Below are 12,945 nucleotides of genomic sequence, written 5' to 3'. Positions count from 1 at the left end.
TTTTGGGTAAAAAAGTGTGTCTTATACACCAAAAATACGGTACATATTAATTCCATTTTATCAAATGCAAATGTTTTCAAGAAAGACACAATTGTACATATCCACATGTAATATTAAACAAAACTCTTTAATAAAAAATAAGTTTTTCATTATATTACTCTTGAAATGTACATAATCTTTCTATTAACCCAGATTAAGAATAAAAATAATAATGTGACATAAGATTACTATTTTAGTACTGACTAAAAAGTATTTCTCAATTGAGATGTTAATATTTGTCATATTTCGTTTGGATTGTTCCACCAATCACGTGTTCCAGGAACCTCCTTTTCATTTCACACATCATAGGAATTTCTTATAACATCTAAAAATAGGCCAGGGATCCCCAGAAAGCTAGAGATTCCATTTGGGAGATTGAATTAAAGAAGATACTTTCACAATACAAAAGCACAACTATGGTTTCACGAAAATTATTCGTAAATGCACGTTTGATACCAAGGTAAAATAAGAAAAATGATTAAAATTCTAATCTACTCTGTTGAGCCAATTAGATTAGTTTTCTTATTCTAGTCAGCCCATGGGTCTCCTAGCTGATCAGGGCCAACATGTATCAGATCTTGCTCCCTACATACAGGGATAAAATTTGCCCATATGGTCACTTAGGCATAATGGGAGTTTAGAAGTAGGTCGTCAGGGTCACTGAATCCAAATTTAGAATCAGATTTTGTATTCCTGGTTCCACTCGAGGTCCAGCAGGCTCCATGTTTGAAACTGTGTTCATACCCACTCACCAGCTAGCAGGCAGATGTCTTCTGGTTTGTTTTGGGTACAGACCTTTCTTAGAGTAGCTATAGAGGTAATTGTGGATAATGGATGAGCTTGAACACTGGAGCCTTTGAACCCCAAAGAAAATACAACTATTTTATGCTAGTTACATCAACATCAATGAGTACTTAAATCAAGTAACTTAAACTCATAAAGATATTTACAAGTGCATTTAAATGTATTTATTCAACTAAATACATAATGGTAACTGATTAAATTATTTGTATATTACACAAAATTCAAAAACTAAACCTTCAGTTAATCATATCAAACAATTTGAAATTGTGGCTTTTTAACTGTTTTACTATACTGCTTTATTTGACATATGAAAAACAAGCAAAAAAAAAGGATCAGAATTTTACAGTCTTCCTAAAGGCTGTATAACCAATATAATGTTTCAATGGTTCTTGGTACGGAAAAGTAAGATAATACTGGGTTTAGTAAAGTAGGAAACAGTAAGATTAGGACTAAAGAAGTTGCTCTGAGTCAACCACGGGCAATAATTTCAAAACATTTGAGACTACTTGTTATTAACGAATAGAATGAGATATATCATGAAATATCATTTCCTAAACTGAAAATGTATTTCCAATAATACTAACTTCCTCTGACACTATACCTGTCACTCGACCTCCAGGGTTTCCACTCTTTGCCCATCTAAGCATTGAAAATGCTTGCTCCAGTCTTTATATACCCCATTCGAATGTCCTTGGCAATTCTATTTTGCAAAATTCTCCACCAAATTCAACGTGCCCTCTATCTAAATACTGTAGAAAAGCACCTCATTCAGATAATGTAATCACTTTTTCAACACATAAACCAGCTTTTAGTGGGGAGGTAGGGTGGGAGAGTGTCAGCGGAGGTAAGTATTATTGGAAATACATGTTCAGTTTAGGAAAATGTTAACTTCCAAAACATACTTACCTCCACTGACACTATTGCTAGAATCCCACATTGAGAAGGTGGAGGGGCCGGTGCAGGCATAAATCAATCAGAAAGTGTCTGTATAAAACAGGAGTGTACCAAGATAAAAATGGTACATAAGTAGGGGGAACCGCGGTACATCCAGAACAGGTATGCTTTTCACCTGGAACTCAGTTCTTATATCAAAGGTGGAATAGAATATGAGTAATTATCAATATAGGCTAGCCCCAACCAGGGTTGTGGTACCTATATCCCACATTGGTGGCTAGGGCTAATAGACCACAATGTTTTATATATATATATATAGACTTTTGAGAGGATCCCAACCTGTAGCCAAAGAGTGATGCATTTCACCGGAATCACGAAGAGAAAGTAAACTATACCTAAGTGGACAAACTTTCTCCTCCACTTCTCCCACATTCCCAAAAGAGAGAGAACCATCTGTGCAGTAGGAGAAGGAAACTTAAATAAAAGCCTGACAGCTCTTTCCATGGCTTGGAGCCTGATAGGGGTTGGTTGAGTGCAACTTGAATATTGAAAATCACACCTAGATGGATGAGATATTGCATCAGTGACAAAATAGATTTCTCCAGTCTGATAAGAAAGCCCACTTTTGTGGCTTCTGAAAAGAGAATCTGAGAGTGTTGTTCTGATAATTGATGGAATGGAGCTAGTCATCCATATAATGATGTGTGCACAAGCCCAAGGAATGCAGATGATGAGAAAAAGCTTGAACAACTCTGCAGAAGACACAAGGTGCTGATGCAAGACCAAAAAGAAAAGCCCTGTGCACAAGACCCTTGTGCACAAATCTGAGAAACCTCCAGGAAGAGTCTGCTATGGGAAAATGTAGATAAGCATCGCTAATATTAAACTTTGTCATCCAGAGCCCTGGTGCAGAGTGTCATTGTAGATCGAGAAAAGATTCCATAGTAAAGCAAGGAGGATCTAAAAATTGATTGAGTCAAGACAGATCGATGATTGGATGCCAATCGCCTGTCTTCTTGGGTACAACAAATAAAAGGGGGAATAAATTCCAAAAATAATGGGGTTGACCCTTTCTACTGCCCATTCTACTCTCTTATGGCCTGGGAACGAAACTCCACTCACCATGGATCTGTTGGAGGTTAAAAGGCAAAAGGTTGTGCAGATTATGGTGGAGGTAATGTAAATTGAATGACCAATTCTGTAGCCAGAACATGGAGTACCCATGGATCCCTGGTGAAAGAACTCCAGATGTCCAGAAAGTGATGTAATCATGCTTCCACTGCTCCCCCCCACTAGATAGTCTAGGACCAATAGACCTAGGAACCGAAGGAGAGGGTCGGGAAACACTATGAGCCAAACTCCCAAATTAGTGCCAGAAAGACGAGAAGCCAATAAAGAAGAATGTAAACAAGCTGAATCAATTTGTGATTCGAACGTCTCTGGAACTCTGGGAAACAACACAGGACAGGGAAAAGGAGCTTCTCATAACTTCCTGATGGCAGAAGATGGTAAACGGGTACTTTCTAACAAAGTGTCTCTACCCAATAAATCCCAACAACAAACCAGCCAGGAAACCAGAAAAGAACTGAAGAGGACAATCTGACTGAGGTAGACATCAGCAAAATCCCCAACTCGTCCTCAAATTGCTGACTGGAACATTGAGAGGCTTCCGACAAAAGTTGGATCGAAAATAAATACCTCAGGACAATCGTGAGAGTAAGACAAATCCAAGAAAACTGTGGAGGAAGGAGGAGGAAAACCAAGTAGTCACTTGCCATCCTTTTTGCCAACAAGGAAAGAGTAGAGTCAAGAGCAATAGGAAAGACCCCAAAACCTCACAAATTCAAGTAACCAACTGAAGAAAAGAGGCTGGAGGTGGCTGATCATGATGATCCTCTGTTGAGGCTGGCCTAGTATAAAAAAAAAGGAGCCGGAAAAAGCGAGTCTAAAAGCTGCCTCAGAACCCCCCGCATCCGCATATATGTCTCCATCTTGCAACAGATCATATCATAGACAGCTTCGACTGAGAGTAACCCCTCTCCTGACAGTTGACAAACACCAGATAGCAGATGTGGAAGAGAAGAGGTCTGGTTGGCCTCCATAGGAGAAACATTAACTTAGGAATTCATACTCGTAGGTATGTGTTTTTTTTTGTCAAAGTAATTTATAAATATAAACGAGGATATAACTGTCGTAACACCAACCCACATTTAAAGTCGCAACATAAATTGTGAATAATCACAACACTCCTGTTTACAGAAACCTGTGCCGAATGTTTTGTCGAGAAAAAGTAACAACATTATCTGAATGAGGTGTTTATATACAGCACTTAGATAGAGAGCACATTGAAGTTAATGGAGAATTTTACAAATTAGAATTTGCTAAGGGCAGTCGAGTGGGGTATATAAAGACTGGAGTAAGCATTTTCAATGCTTAGATGGGCAAAGAGTGGAAACCCTGGAAATCGAAAAATAGCTATAGTGTTAGCAGAGGTAAGTATGTTTTGGAATAAAGGATTCTCAAATTATCTAGATAGATTCTTTTGTTGTGAAGCATACAGAAAAACTAGACCCAGAATTTGCTTACAAGTCACTAAAGTTCATGATGTTATTGATACAGTAATCTTTTAGTTGAAAAAAATCAAGATTCAGCTTTGTAGTGTGTGTGTGTGGTGCAAATGATAAAAGGAATGTCAGGTCAGCAGAGTTAAAGTATAGGAGAAAGAGTTACTGCAAAGTTTTAAGGATATACAAATGGTGTGTATCTCTTTCATAAATTCTTCCTCACATTAGGCACAATGTGTTTAAATTAGAGATTATCAGGAATTTGTCTATGTCATCAAATAAGCTGAATTGACATATGGTAAAAGTTTTAGGAAAAGGATGGGCTGTTTGTACACAATGGTCTCCTTTGAAGCAAGTTGGGAAATAGAGAACTTGGGGAAGTACTAAATAGCTTAATTGGGAATTGTTTAAATTTAGATATTTTAGATGTATGGGCAACTTTTGGACACTGGAGATGTTAATTTGACTCATAAAAATATTATGACAAATGATCAGTTAGAATTCAAAGGGTTAAAAGCTTATTTTTTGCATTAATACTCAACATATCTGTAAGAAAACTTAAAATTGTATGTTTTGGTTGCTCTTTGGAATGAGCTGCCTTCAGATGTGGTGGATGAAGTTCATTTCAGGGAAGGTTTAACACGTATTTGAATGATTAGGGCTTGGTTTGAGTATTATATTTTTACTTTGAAGTTTAGTCTAATGTATGAGATGGTAAAGATGGATCAACAGGAAAGTTATTGTTTTTAAATTACATGTAATATACTATATGTCACTACTTAGGCCTAATTTAGAGTATTGTGTTCAAATATTGGCCTTCTTACCTTAAGAAGTATAATTGAATAATGGAATAGGTTCAAAGGAGGGCTACTACGAATGATACTTGGGATGGTTGTTATATGAGAATACATCAAGATTTCTGAAATTGCTTTCTCTTGAAAGTGTTAAAAGATAGGGTAGAAATCATCTTTAACTTAGTTTTATTTTTTCTAAGAGGGTGCTTGGCCTTTGGAATGAGCTACCTTCAGATATGGTGGATGCAGTAAATTCAAGGGAGCTTAGGGGAAGGAGTAATAAATATTTAAATGATCAGGGTTGAATTTCATTTTTTTTTAAACAGATGAGAGAGCCTCGATGAACCAAACAGGTCACTTGTTACCCAAATGGGGTAACATATGGTAAAATGTGATCATTGCACAATTACTTTTCCTTTTCTACATCCTCAGATAAAAAGAAATGAGATTTTAGTTTCTAATTTTCAGAAAGCCAAATCTGAGGCCATGAGGAAAGATTTATCAGTAGTGAACAAGAACAATGAGTTAAATCATGAGGTGAACACAGATCTTGGAAATTTTAAAAAATAAATCACTTTTAGTTCAAGATTGGGGTGTTCCTAAAAATAAAAAAAGGATAACAAGAAAGTTCAAACCTTAATGGCTTACTAAAGACAAAGGATAAAGCTAGTGATAAATGCCACAAATTTATATTGATAAACAAATTGGAATGTGTATAGAATTATACAAAATCAAAGCATTTGTTTAAAAATAGTGAAGTTAAGAAATCCAAAAGGGCTTATGACAAACAGCTAGCTGATAATGTCAAAAGTTTTAATAAAACTAATAAGGATTTTTTTAAAGTATGCTAAAGGTAGGCAAATTTTTCAAGCGTGGATTGGGTCCTTAAAAGGACACTGATAGAAAAGGTTTTCTTGAAGACTCTGAGATGGCTAAACTTTGAAATATTTTTTCTCATGTTTTTACAAGATATTACCTGATCCTGAGCATTCTATGGGAATTGTTGGAATAGACCTAAATTATTTAGATATTAATCCCTTGGTGATAAGTTAAATGATTGAGGAGTTAAAAATAATGCATAAGGGTCAAACAAGGTTTTCTCCATGGATTTAAAGGTGGTCAAAGATCAGATAAACAAGCCTCTTCTTCATTTTTTGTTGGCCCATAATGTGTGGGAAGATACTCAAGGGCTAGAGAGTTGCTTCAATGGTAAGATGCAGTATTGATACTAATAATATTAATAGTAAGTATAATAATAATATTATTGATGTTTACATGATTATTTGGAGGTTGAACAGGATAAAAGACTGTGATTTCTTTGTGCTATATTACGAATAGGATGAGAGGACACAGAAAAAAAAAACAGGTATAAATGGGTGGGTTTATAGTTTCACTTTTCTCAAAGGTGGCTTTTCAACGACAGAATTGAAAAACCAAATGTCCTTTTTTGCACCATCATTCTACGTGTTTATCATGTTACACATATTTTCTTAAGTATAGCAAAACCTATAATTCGTATCTCACTAAAAGTAAAACTTCCAAAGTTTGTGAACTAGTCTAATTTAGTAATTAATTACCTAAAAAGTTAAATTTCTGTACATTACTAAAATTCATAAAAACAAATGCTGAGCTGGACAAATAATGAAATATACATTATATCTGTTATAAACTTTTGAGAGCTTACATTTCAATTATATCTACCATTACTTCATTTACTTATTTTATCGAATGGTAGCATAACTTACCCAAAATATCACATTAAAACCAAAAATCAAATATTTTAAACAACAACTTATTTCACTTTTGTCTCTTCTTCGTTTCCTCCCTGGCATTTTACAACCTATCGATGGTTAAGCTGATTGGGGTCAATAGCAGCAAAAAAAGCTATTTTGGTGCCCTCTAGAAAATAATTTAAATCTAAATTATTTTTGAAATTTCTTATCCCAAATATGAATCAGAATTTGTATTTGTTTTTATGACAAATCTACCAATGTGGAAAGGTAGTAATTTCTATTTTATTTTTAATCATGAATTTCTTTATCGTTTATGTATTTTTCCTTCTACAATTTGGTTCAGCTCTATTTTTATTTGCATTAATAGCTCATCTTCCTCGTAGTGTGATAGATCATAAACGAATGATTTATATATTAATACACCATCACGAACTTTCCTACACCCGGTGGATCAGCAAAATGTTTATGGACTTACAACGTTAAAATCCAGGGTTCGATTCCCAGCAGCGAACAGAGTGCAGATGACCCATTGTGTAGCTTTACATTAAAAAGACAAAGAGAACAACGAGGTTCTCCTAACAGAATCTATAGTAGCTCAGCGGTAAGCCTGAAAGCTTATAGAGCTAAAAACTGAGTTTCGATACCCCCTGGTGAGCCAGCACAGGTAGGTAGTTTTGTGCTTTACAACAAGGAAACAAACAAATCCTCTAACAGTGACATGTAAATATTAGGTTTATGTTTTATTAGGTAAAACAAACGTGTTGGATATACAAGACTGTTTAGTGTAAGTGGTATTATTTAGTTTATTTTGTGACTTAATATTAAATTATTGTTGAGTTTTTAAGACAGGAGGGTTGAAAATGGATTGTTTTAAAAGTGTTAGTTGTGACAAATTTCATTACATAACTCTGTACGAGTTGTATGTTGTGTTTGCAATTACATTGTTGTCTTGGCTTTACTAATACTTCTGAATCTCGAATCTTCGGTATTTTTCTGGATATTTTAAGAGAATATTGTTACCTTACAGCACCGCTTGCGTAGTTTAGATTAAGTTCGAGGCCTCGGTTGAGAATTTATAAATATAGGCGACCAAGCGAGCGCAAGTCAATTGAAGTAAAGCAACGTGAAGAGAAAAAAATGCAGTTCAGTCACAAAATTAGTTAGAGAAAGAAAACGTGAAATTAACAGGCGTGTGAGTGATTAGCCATAAAGGGCGATATGTTAAAGTGAATTTCACAGCTTAATAGAGATAAGGAGAATAATTTGTCTTGTCAGAGGGTGTTCTAAAGTAATTGAACCGGTATGTGTGGACTTTGACGAAAAGGAGACAATTATTTGAAGTTCAGGATACAACTGTGGTAACCCACTGGGTAGAGTAGAGTAGAGAAAATTTTTGTTGTTGTCAATTGGATTCTAAAGTAATTGAATCAGCTTAAATGGACTATTAACAAGAAAAGAGAATTATTTAGAGTTTGAGACACAACTGTGATATCCATTGTGTAAAGAATGTTTGTAGATAGTTTCACTTGTTTTGAAGATATTATTTTAAAACAAGTGGAGTGTGTGTTGCTTGCTTATTATCGAATTTATAGCCAATAAGTCACAGACACCTACTGTAGAAGAATCCTTAGCCCACATATACATAAAACCCTGACAAAATGATAAGCAGTTAACAAAATAATTGTGTAGACAAGGAAAATAAAAAAATGTAGAATATAAGAAACAGGATGAAATACTTGCCAAAGTAAAATAGATTTACCGACGAATGTGAAATAAATGTTTGAGACAACAGTCCTTCATTGGGTTTCCAGGGAGGAGAAAACTGATTTTAGAAGCGACAGAGTATAAGTTGTCGTTATTTTCTTAGTGCATAGCTATACAATGGACTATCTGCATCCTGTCCACAGCAAGGAATCACTCACCGTATTTTAGCACTATATGTTTGTAAACTTAACTGTTACAATAATAAAGAATGCGTGGCTCGAAGTCTTAAGCCCATATTCTCAACTTTAACTAGAAAAAGGTAAAGGTGTGAAAAGTACAAAAAATCAATTAATTGAGTCAAGTTTCAGAAATAAAAAAATCATGGAGAAAGACAATTAATTAGAGTAATGACGTACTAGCCAAATAAACTAAGGAAAAGTAAGTAGAACATGAATAAAGGTAACAAACTGATTATGTATGTTGTAGTTGAATATACCATGTGTTTCTTTCTTCTTGTAATATAATGATATTTATTCTGAACTTATTATTTGTTCTGAATATGTGCAGGTTTCACATAACATGTAGTCGAGAAGCCATTAAGTTGATCTTGCTTCAAGTGATCTTTTTTTTCCATTTTTGCGCTTGAAAGTAGATAATACCCGTTACACCCCAGAAATAAGAACATTTATTAATACAACAAACTCTGTAAGAATGTCGACAGCAGTGTCCTTCAGTGATTGTTCAGGTGAAATCTAGAGGTTGTGGCTCCAACTATGACGTAACGAGAATGACCAGTCACATAGGTAGTGCATATCGTTCTGGATACATGCAAAGTTTCTTGAGGACTAAGTAACATTACATTTAGTCAGTCCTGTCTGTAACATCATTTAATTAGCATAATCTGGAACTTGTTCTTCATTAGAAAGTCCTATGATCCAATAAAAGTGATTATCCCATGTAACTAACAATAACTATACACGCAATGTGTTTGTGTTTAGTGTTTAATAAAGACTGTTCATTTTGTATTTCAATTTGTGTCCAGTCTCGTTATTGTATTTTATATTAACTCAGGTAGTAATAAATTTAATGCTACTCCTTAATCAGTATCTTGAGCGAATGTCCTGTTATGTAGCACACCTATTCAATATAGTTCTAAATTTAATTCAGTTTCAACTGGACATATCACAGACATACAAACAATAAGAAAATACATACAGTGAGGTAATGAACTCGTGCATCAAATAAAAATGTCCAGCGAGATACAATAATAAAAGCACAAATTTACACAATGGGCTATCTGTGCTCTGCCCACCACGACTATCGAAACCCGGTTTCTAGCGTTGTAAGTTCGCAGACATACTGCTATGCCACTGGGGGGGGGGGATAAAAGGTAAAGAACCCCATATTCGACAATATATATAAATATATTTATTTAATTTGGCAAATGTTTAAACTTTTTTTGTTTTATTCTACATTTTGTTAAGTAGTTACTTATGTTAGATGGAATCTCGTGGCTATAAGACTTGAAGTCAGACTGGTGAGACTAAGAAGTGTTAGATTAGAGTGAAGTATTCACTTGATCTTTTACTTGTGATTTACGAATAGTCTTTGAGAAATGTTTAATACTGTTATTGTGAATAATCTTGCGAATTAGTTTTTTTCTTGTGGTAAATGAATGTATCACATTAGCTTGTGCCTTAATTAATGCGAAAATTTTTGAAATTTCTATATTTTTCTCTCAGTTCATTCTCGATACAAAGAGTTACTCAAACAAGCAATTGAATATTTCTTTTCTCTGATACATAGAGGGCGTGAATCCATGAATTGGAAATCAGTGGTTGTCTTTTCTGTTGGTGAATCAGATAATGTTCAGGAGCTGTCATGTACTTGTGCTGGAATAATAATTGATAAAGGTAACACGTACAAGGTGGAGTTGTGTGAAAGCCTATTTTGTTGATATTATAGTGTTTTGTAACAGCAGCTCTGGACTTTTAGCTTTTCGCTTTCAGTTTGACAATATATTGTTGTAAATTTTAACTCTTGTGTGGGTTGATCCTCCAGAAGAGACTCCCGACTTAGTTCTTTGTAAGTTTTCCCCCAAAACTTTTTCTAATGTTAACGTTAGCAGTAAAGGACAGTTAGCTACTGAGAAAGCTAGCAACAATGCTTATCAATATACAAATATTTAATTCAAAATGGAGAATTGTCCAAAAATCAATTTATAACTGCATCGACTGCAATTAAGTCAAAACATTATGTGTTATATAACAATGTTCTTCATTGTATCAGGACAATTGATAATAGTGGTGAATTATCGATTAATTGTTCCGAAAATATCGAGAATCAATATGGTAAGTGAATTACTTGATCATCCAGTTACTGGTCGTCTAAGTGTTAGAAAAACAATTGATAAACTATCAAGAAGAAGGTATTGACCTGATATGAAACAATATTTAAAAAAATTATGTTATCATGTTATGACTGTCAAACTACAAAGTTCGATAAAACTGGGCATCAGGAAAGCACTAAAATAACAGATCTTTGTAAAATAATAGGAGTAGACGTTATAAGATCTTATTATAAATCTAATTTTTGGAACAGTTATCTGTTAGCTATTACACATTATTTTTGGTAAATGGTTTGAACTGTATCCTCTTAGACAAATCAACACTCAAGTGATTCTGAAGAAACTAATCAATTGAATGCTTGTATAGATCTACATTCCAAAGACTACTGTATGAGATAGTGGGCCTCAATCTCTGTATCACTTATGACTGAAACTAGTAAAGTAATGGGAGTTAATAATGTTTTTCAACTTTATATCACCCTCAAAGTTACATGAAAGAATCAATAAATAGATTCATAAGAATCATTGAACTGGGGTTAATCATCTACCTGAATTATATTTTGCCATGAAGACTTCTATTCGTGAGTCTATAGGTTACATGCTTCCCAAAATACATCTAGTACGTGAAATAATCCTTCCATAGGGTTGTCTCACTGAGCTTCCTGCTAAACCTCAGACCGTAAAAGATCGAATAACTGGGCAGAAAGATGATCTTCAGAAAACAAGAAACAACACTGCAACAGCCCAGAAATAACATTTACAAAGTAGGCGATTTGGTGTTATGAAAACTAATCCTACACTTTCTGCAGTGAATAATTTCACAGCAAAATTTGTCTCAAAGTGGGAGGAAATTATCAAGTATTTCACGCCATTAGTATATGAAATAAAAGATCTTAGATGTGGGACGATTTCATGTTTCTAATACAAAGAAGTGTGTTTTCTTACCTTCTGGAGTTCACAATGCTGAGTGAAAATGATCCTGACAGTGGTGGCAATCAACAGCAACCGAAACAGTTAAGGCCGACTCGCCAAGTTGAGTACAGAAGTATTGTAGGACTTTCACCAGTGAGATAGATAAGTTCTCCAGTTAGTAAAATGGCTCCTCTTCCATTTCCTGATCAGTCAAAGAATCCTGTTTATATATTTGTAGCAATTCCTGCTCAAATGAGGCAGAGAACATTACAAACTCATTCCAGAGTCGAGTGTATATAGGGTTCAGAGTGTTGGTATAAGGGGTATTTCGTATGACGAGAGCAAAATTGGGGTGGGGAATTGAGGTAGAAATTAAATTAAAATTTGTTGTTAATTATGATTTTGCTTACCTTCTATTTATTTTTCTTCTATCTTATGATTTAGATATGATTTTAGTCTTTTGTTTTCCTCCAAAGCCGCCCTCAATGGCACAGAGTAAGTTTGAAAGCTTATAACGCTAAAAAAATGGATTTCGACAACTGGAGTGGGCTCAACACAGTTACCACATTCTGTGGCTTTGTGCTTAACAAAAAACAAACAAACAAACCTTCAGTGTCAGCTCTTCTGCCTCTTAATATATATTAAACAAGTGTCTTTTATATTAAGACACAAACACGAGGTTCCTCTAGCGGCGACGGTGACATATACAATATGTTTTTGTTTAATTACGTGATATAAAGGCTACATAGTTATTTATATAATTTGTAATCTCGTGGTATGGCAAGACAATAAAGAGCCTTAAGATTTGAAGATAGACTGACGAGAGAAGAGAGTGGGTTTGTTAAGTTAGATTTATAAAACTGTGATACATAAGATATTTTATTCATTAATATATATTATTACATGCACTTGCTTGCTATTTTACTTGTTATTTAATGGTATTCTTTGAAAAATGTATAACATTGTTATTGTGAATAATCTTGCAAAATAATGTTTACTTCTACTGGTTCTTTTTTTTCCTGATTCGTTATTATTGCTACCTTTATTATGTGATCTTGATATTGTTGCGTCAGCGAGTCACATGACTACCGTGACGCCACGTTTCTAGAACTGTCCTGTACTTTGGCGAGTGCTCTAGTATTTGCTAGATGGGG

The 12,945-nt window shown here is 34.5% G+C and overlaps 1 protein-coding gene across 1 annotated transcript in view; it reads right to left on the bottom strand.

Annotated features, from left to right (window-relative positions):
* The window catches only part of LOC106458107 (tetraspanin-17-like), a 28,674-nt gene extending 21,730 nt beyond the window's left edge, over nucleotides 1-6,944 (bottom strand). The window contains exon 1 of the mRNA XM_013917564.2: nucleotides 6,841-6,944. Coding sequence (XP_013773018.1) covers nucleotides 6,841-6,927 — 87 coding nt within the window. The 5' untranslated portion in view covers nucleotides 6,928-6,944. The remainder of the gene's footprint in view (nucleotides 1-6,840) is intronic.
* Nucleotides 6,945-12,945: the final 6,001 nt, after the last annotated feature.

This window comes from Limulus polyphemus, unplaced genomic scaffold, assembly GCF_000517525.1.
Source record: "Limulus polyphemus unplaced genomic scaffold, Limulus_polyphemus-2.1.2 Scaffold417, whole genome shotgun sequence".
Classification (NCBI taxonomy): Eukaryota; Metazoa; Arthropoda; class Merostomata; order Xiphosura; family Limulidae; genus Limulus; species Limulus polyphemus.
Note: the sequence above shows the minus strand (reverse complement) of the source record. Positions and strands in the feature narration are given on the sequence as shown.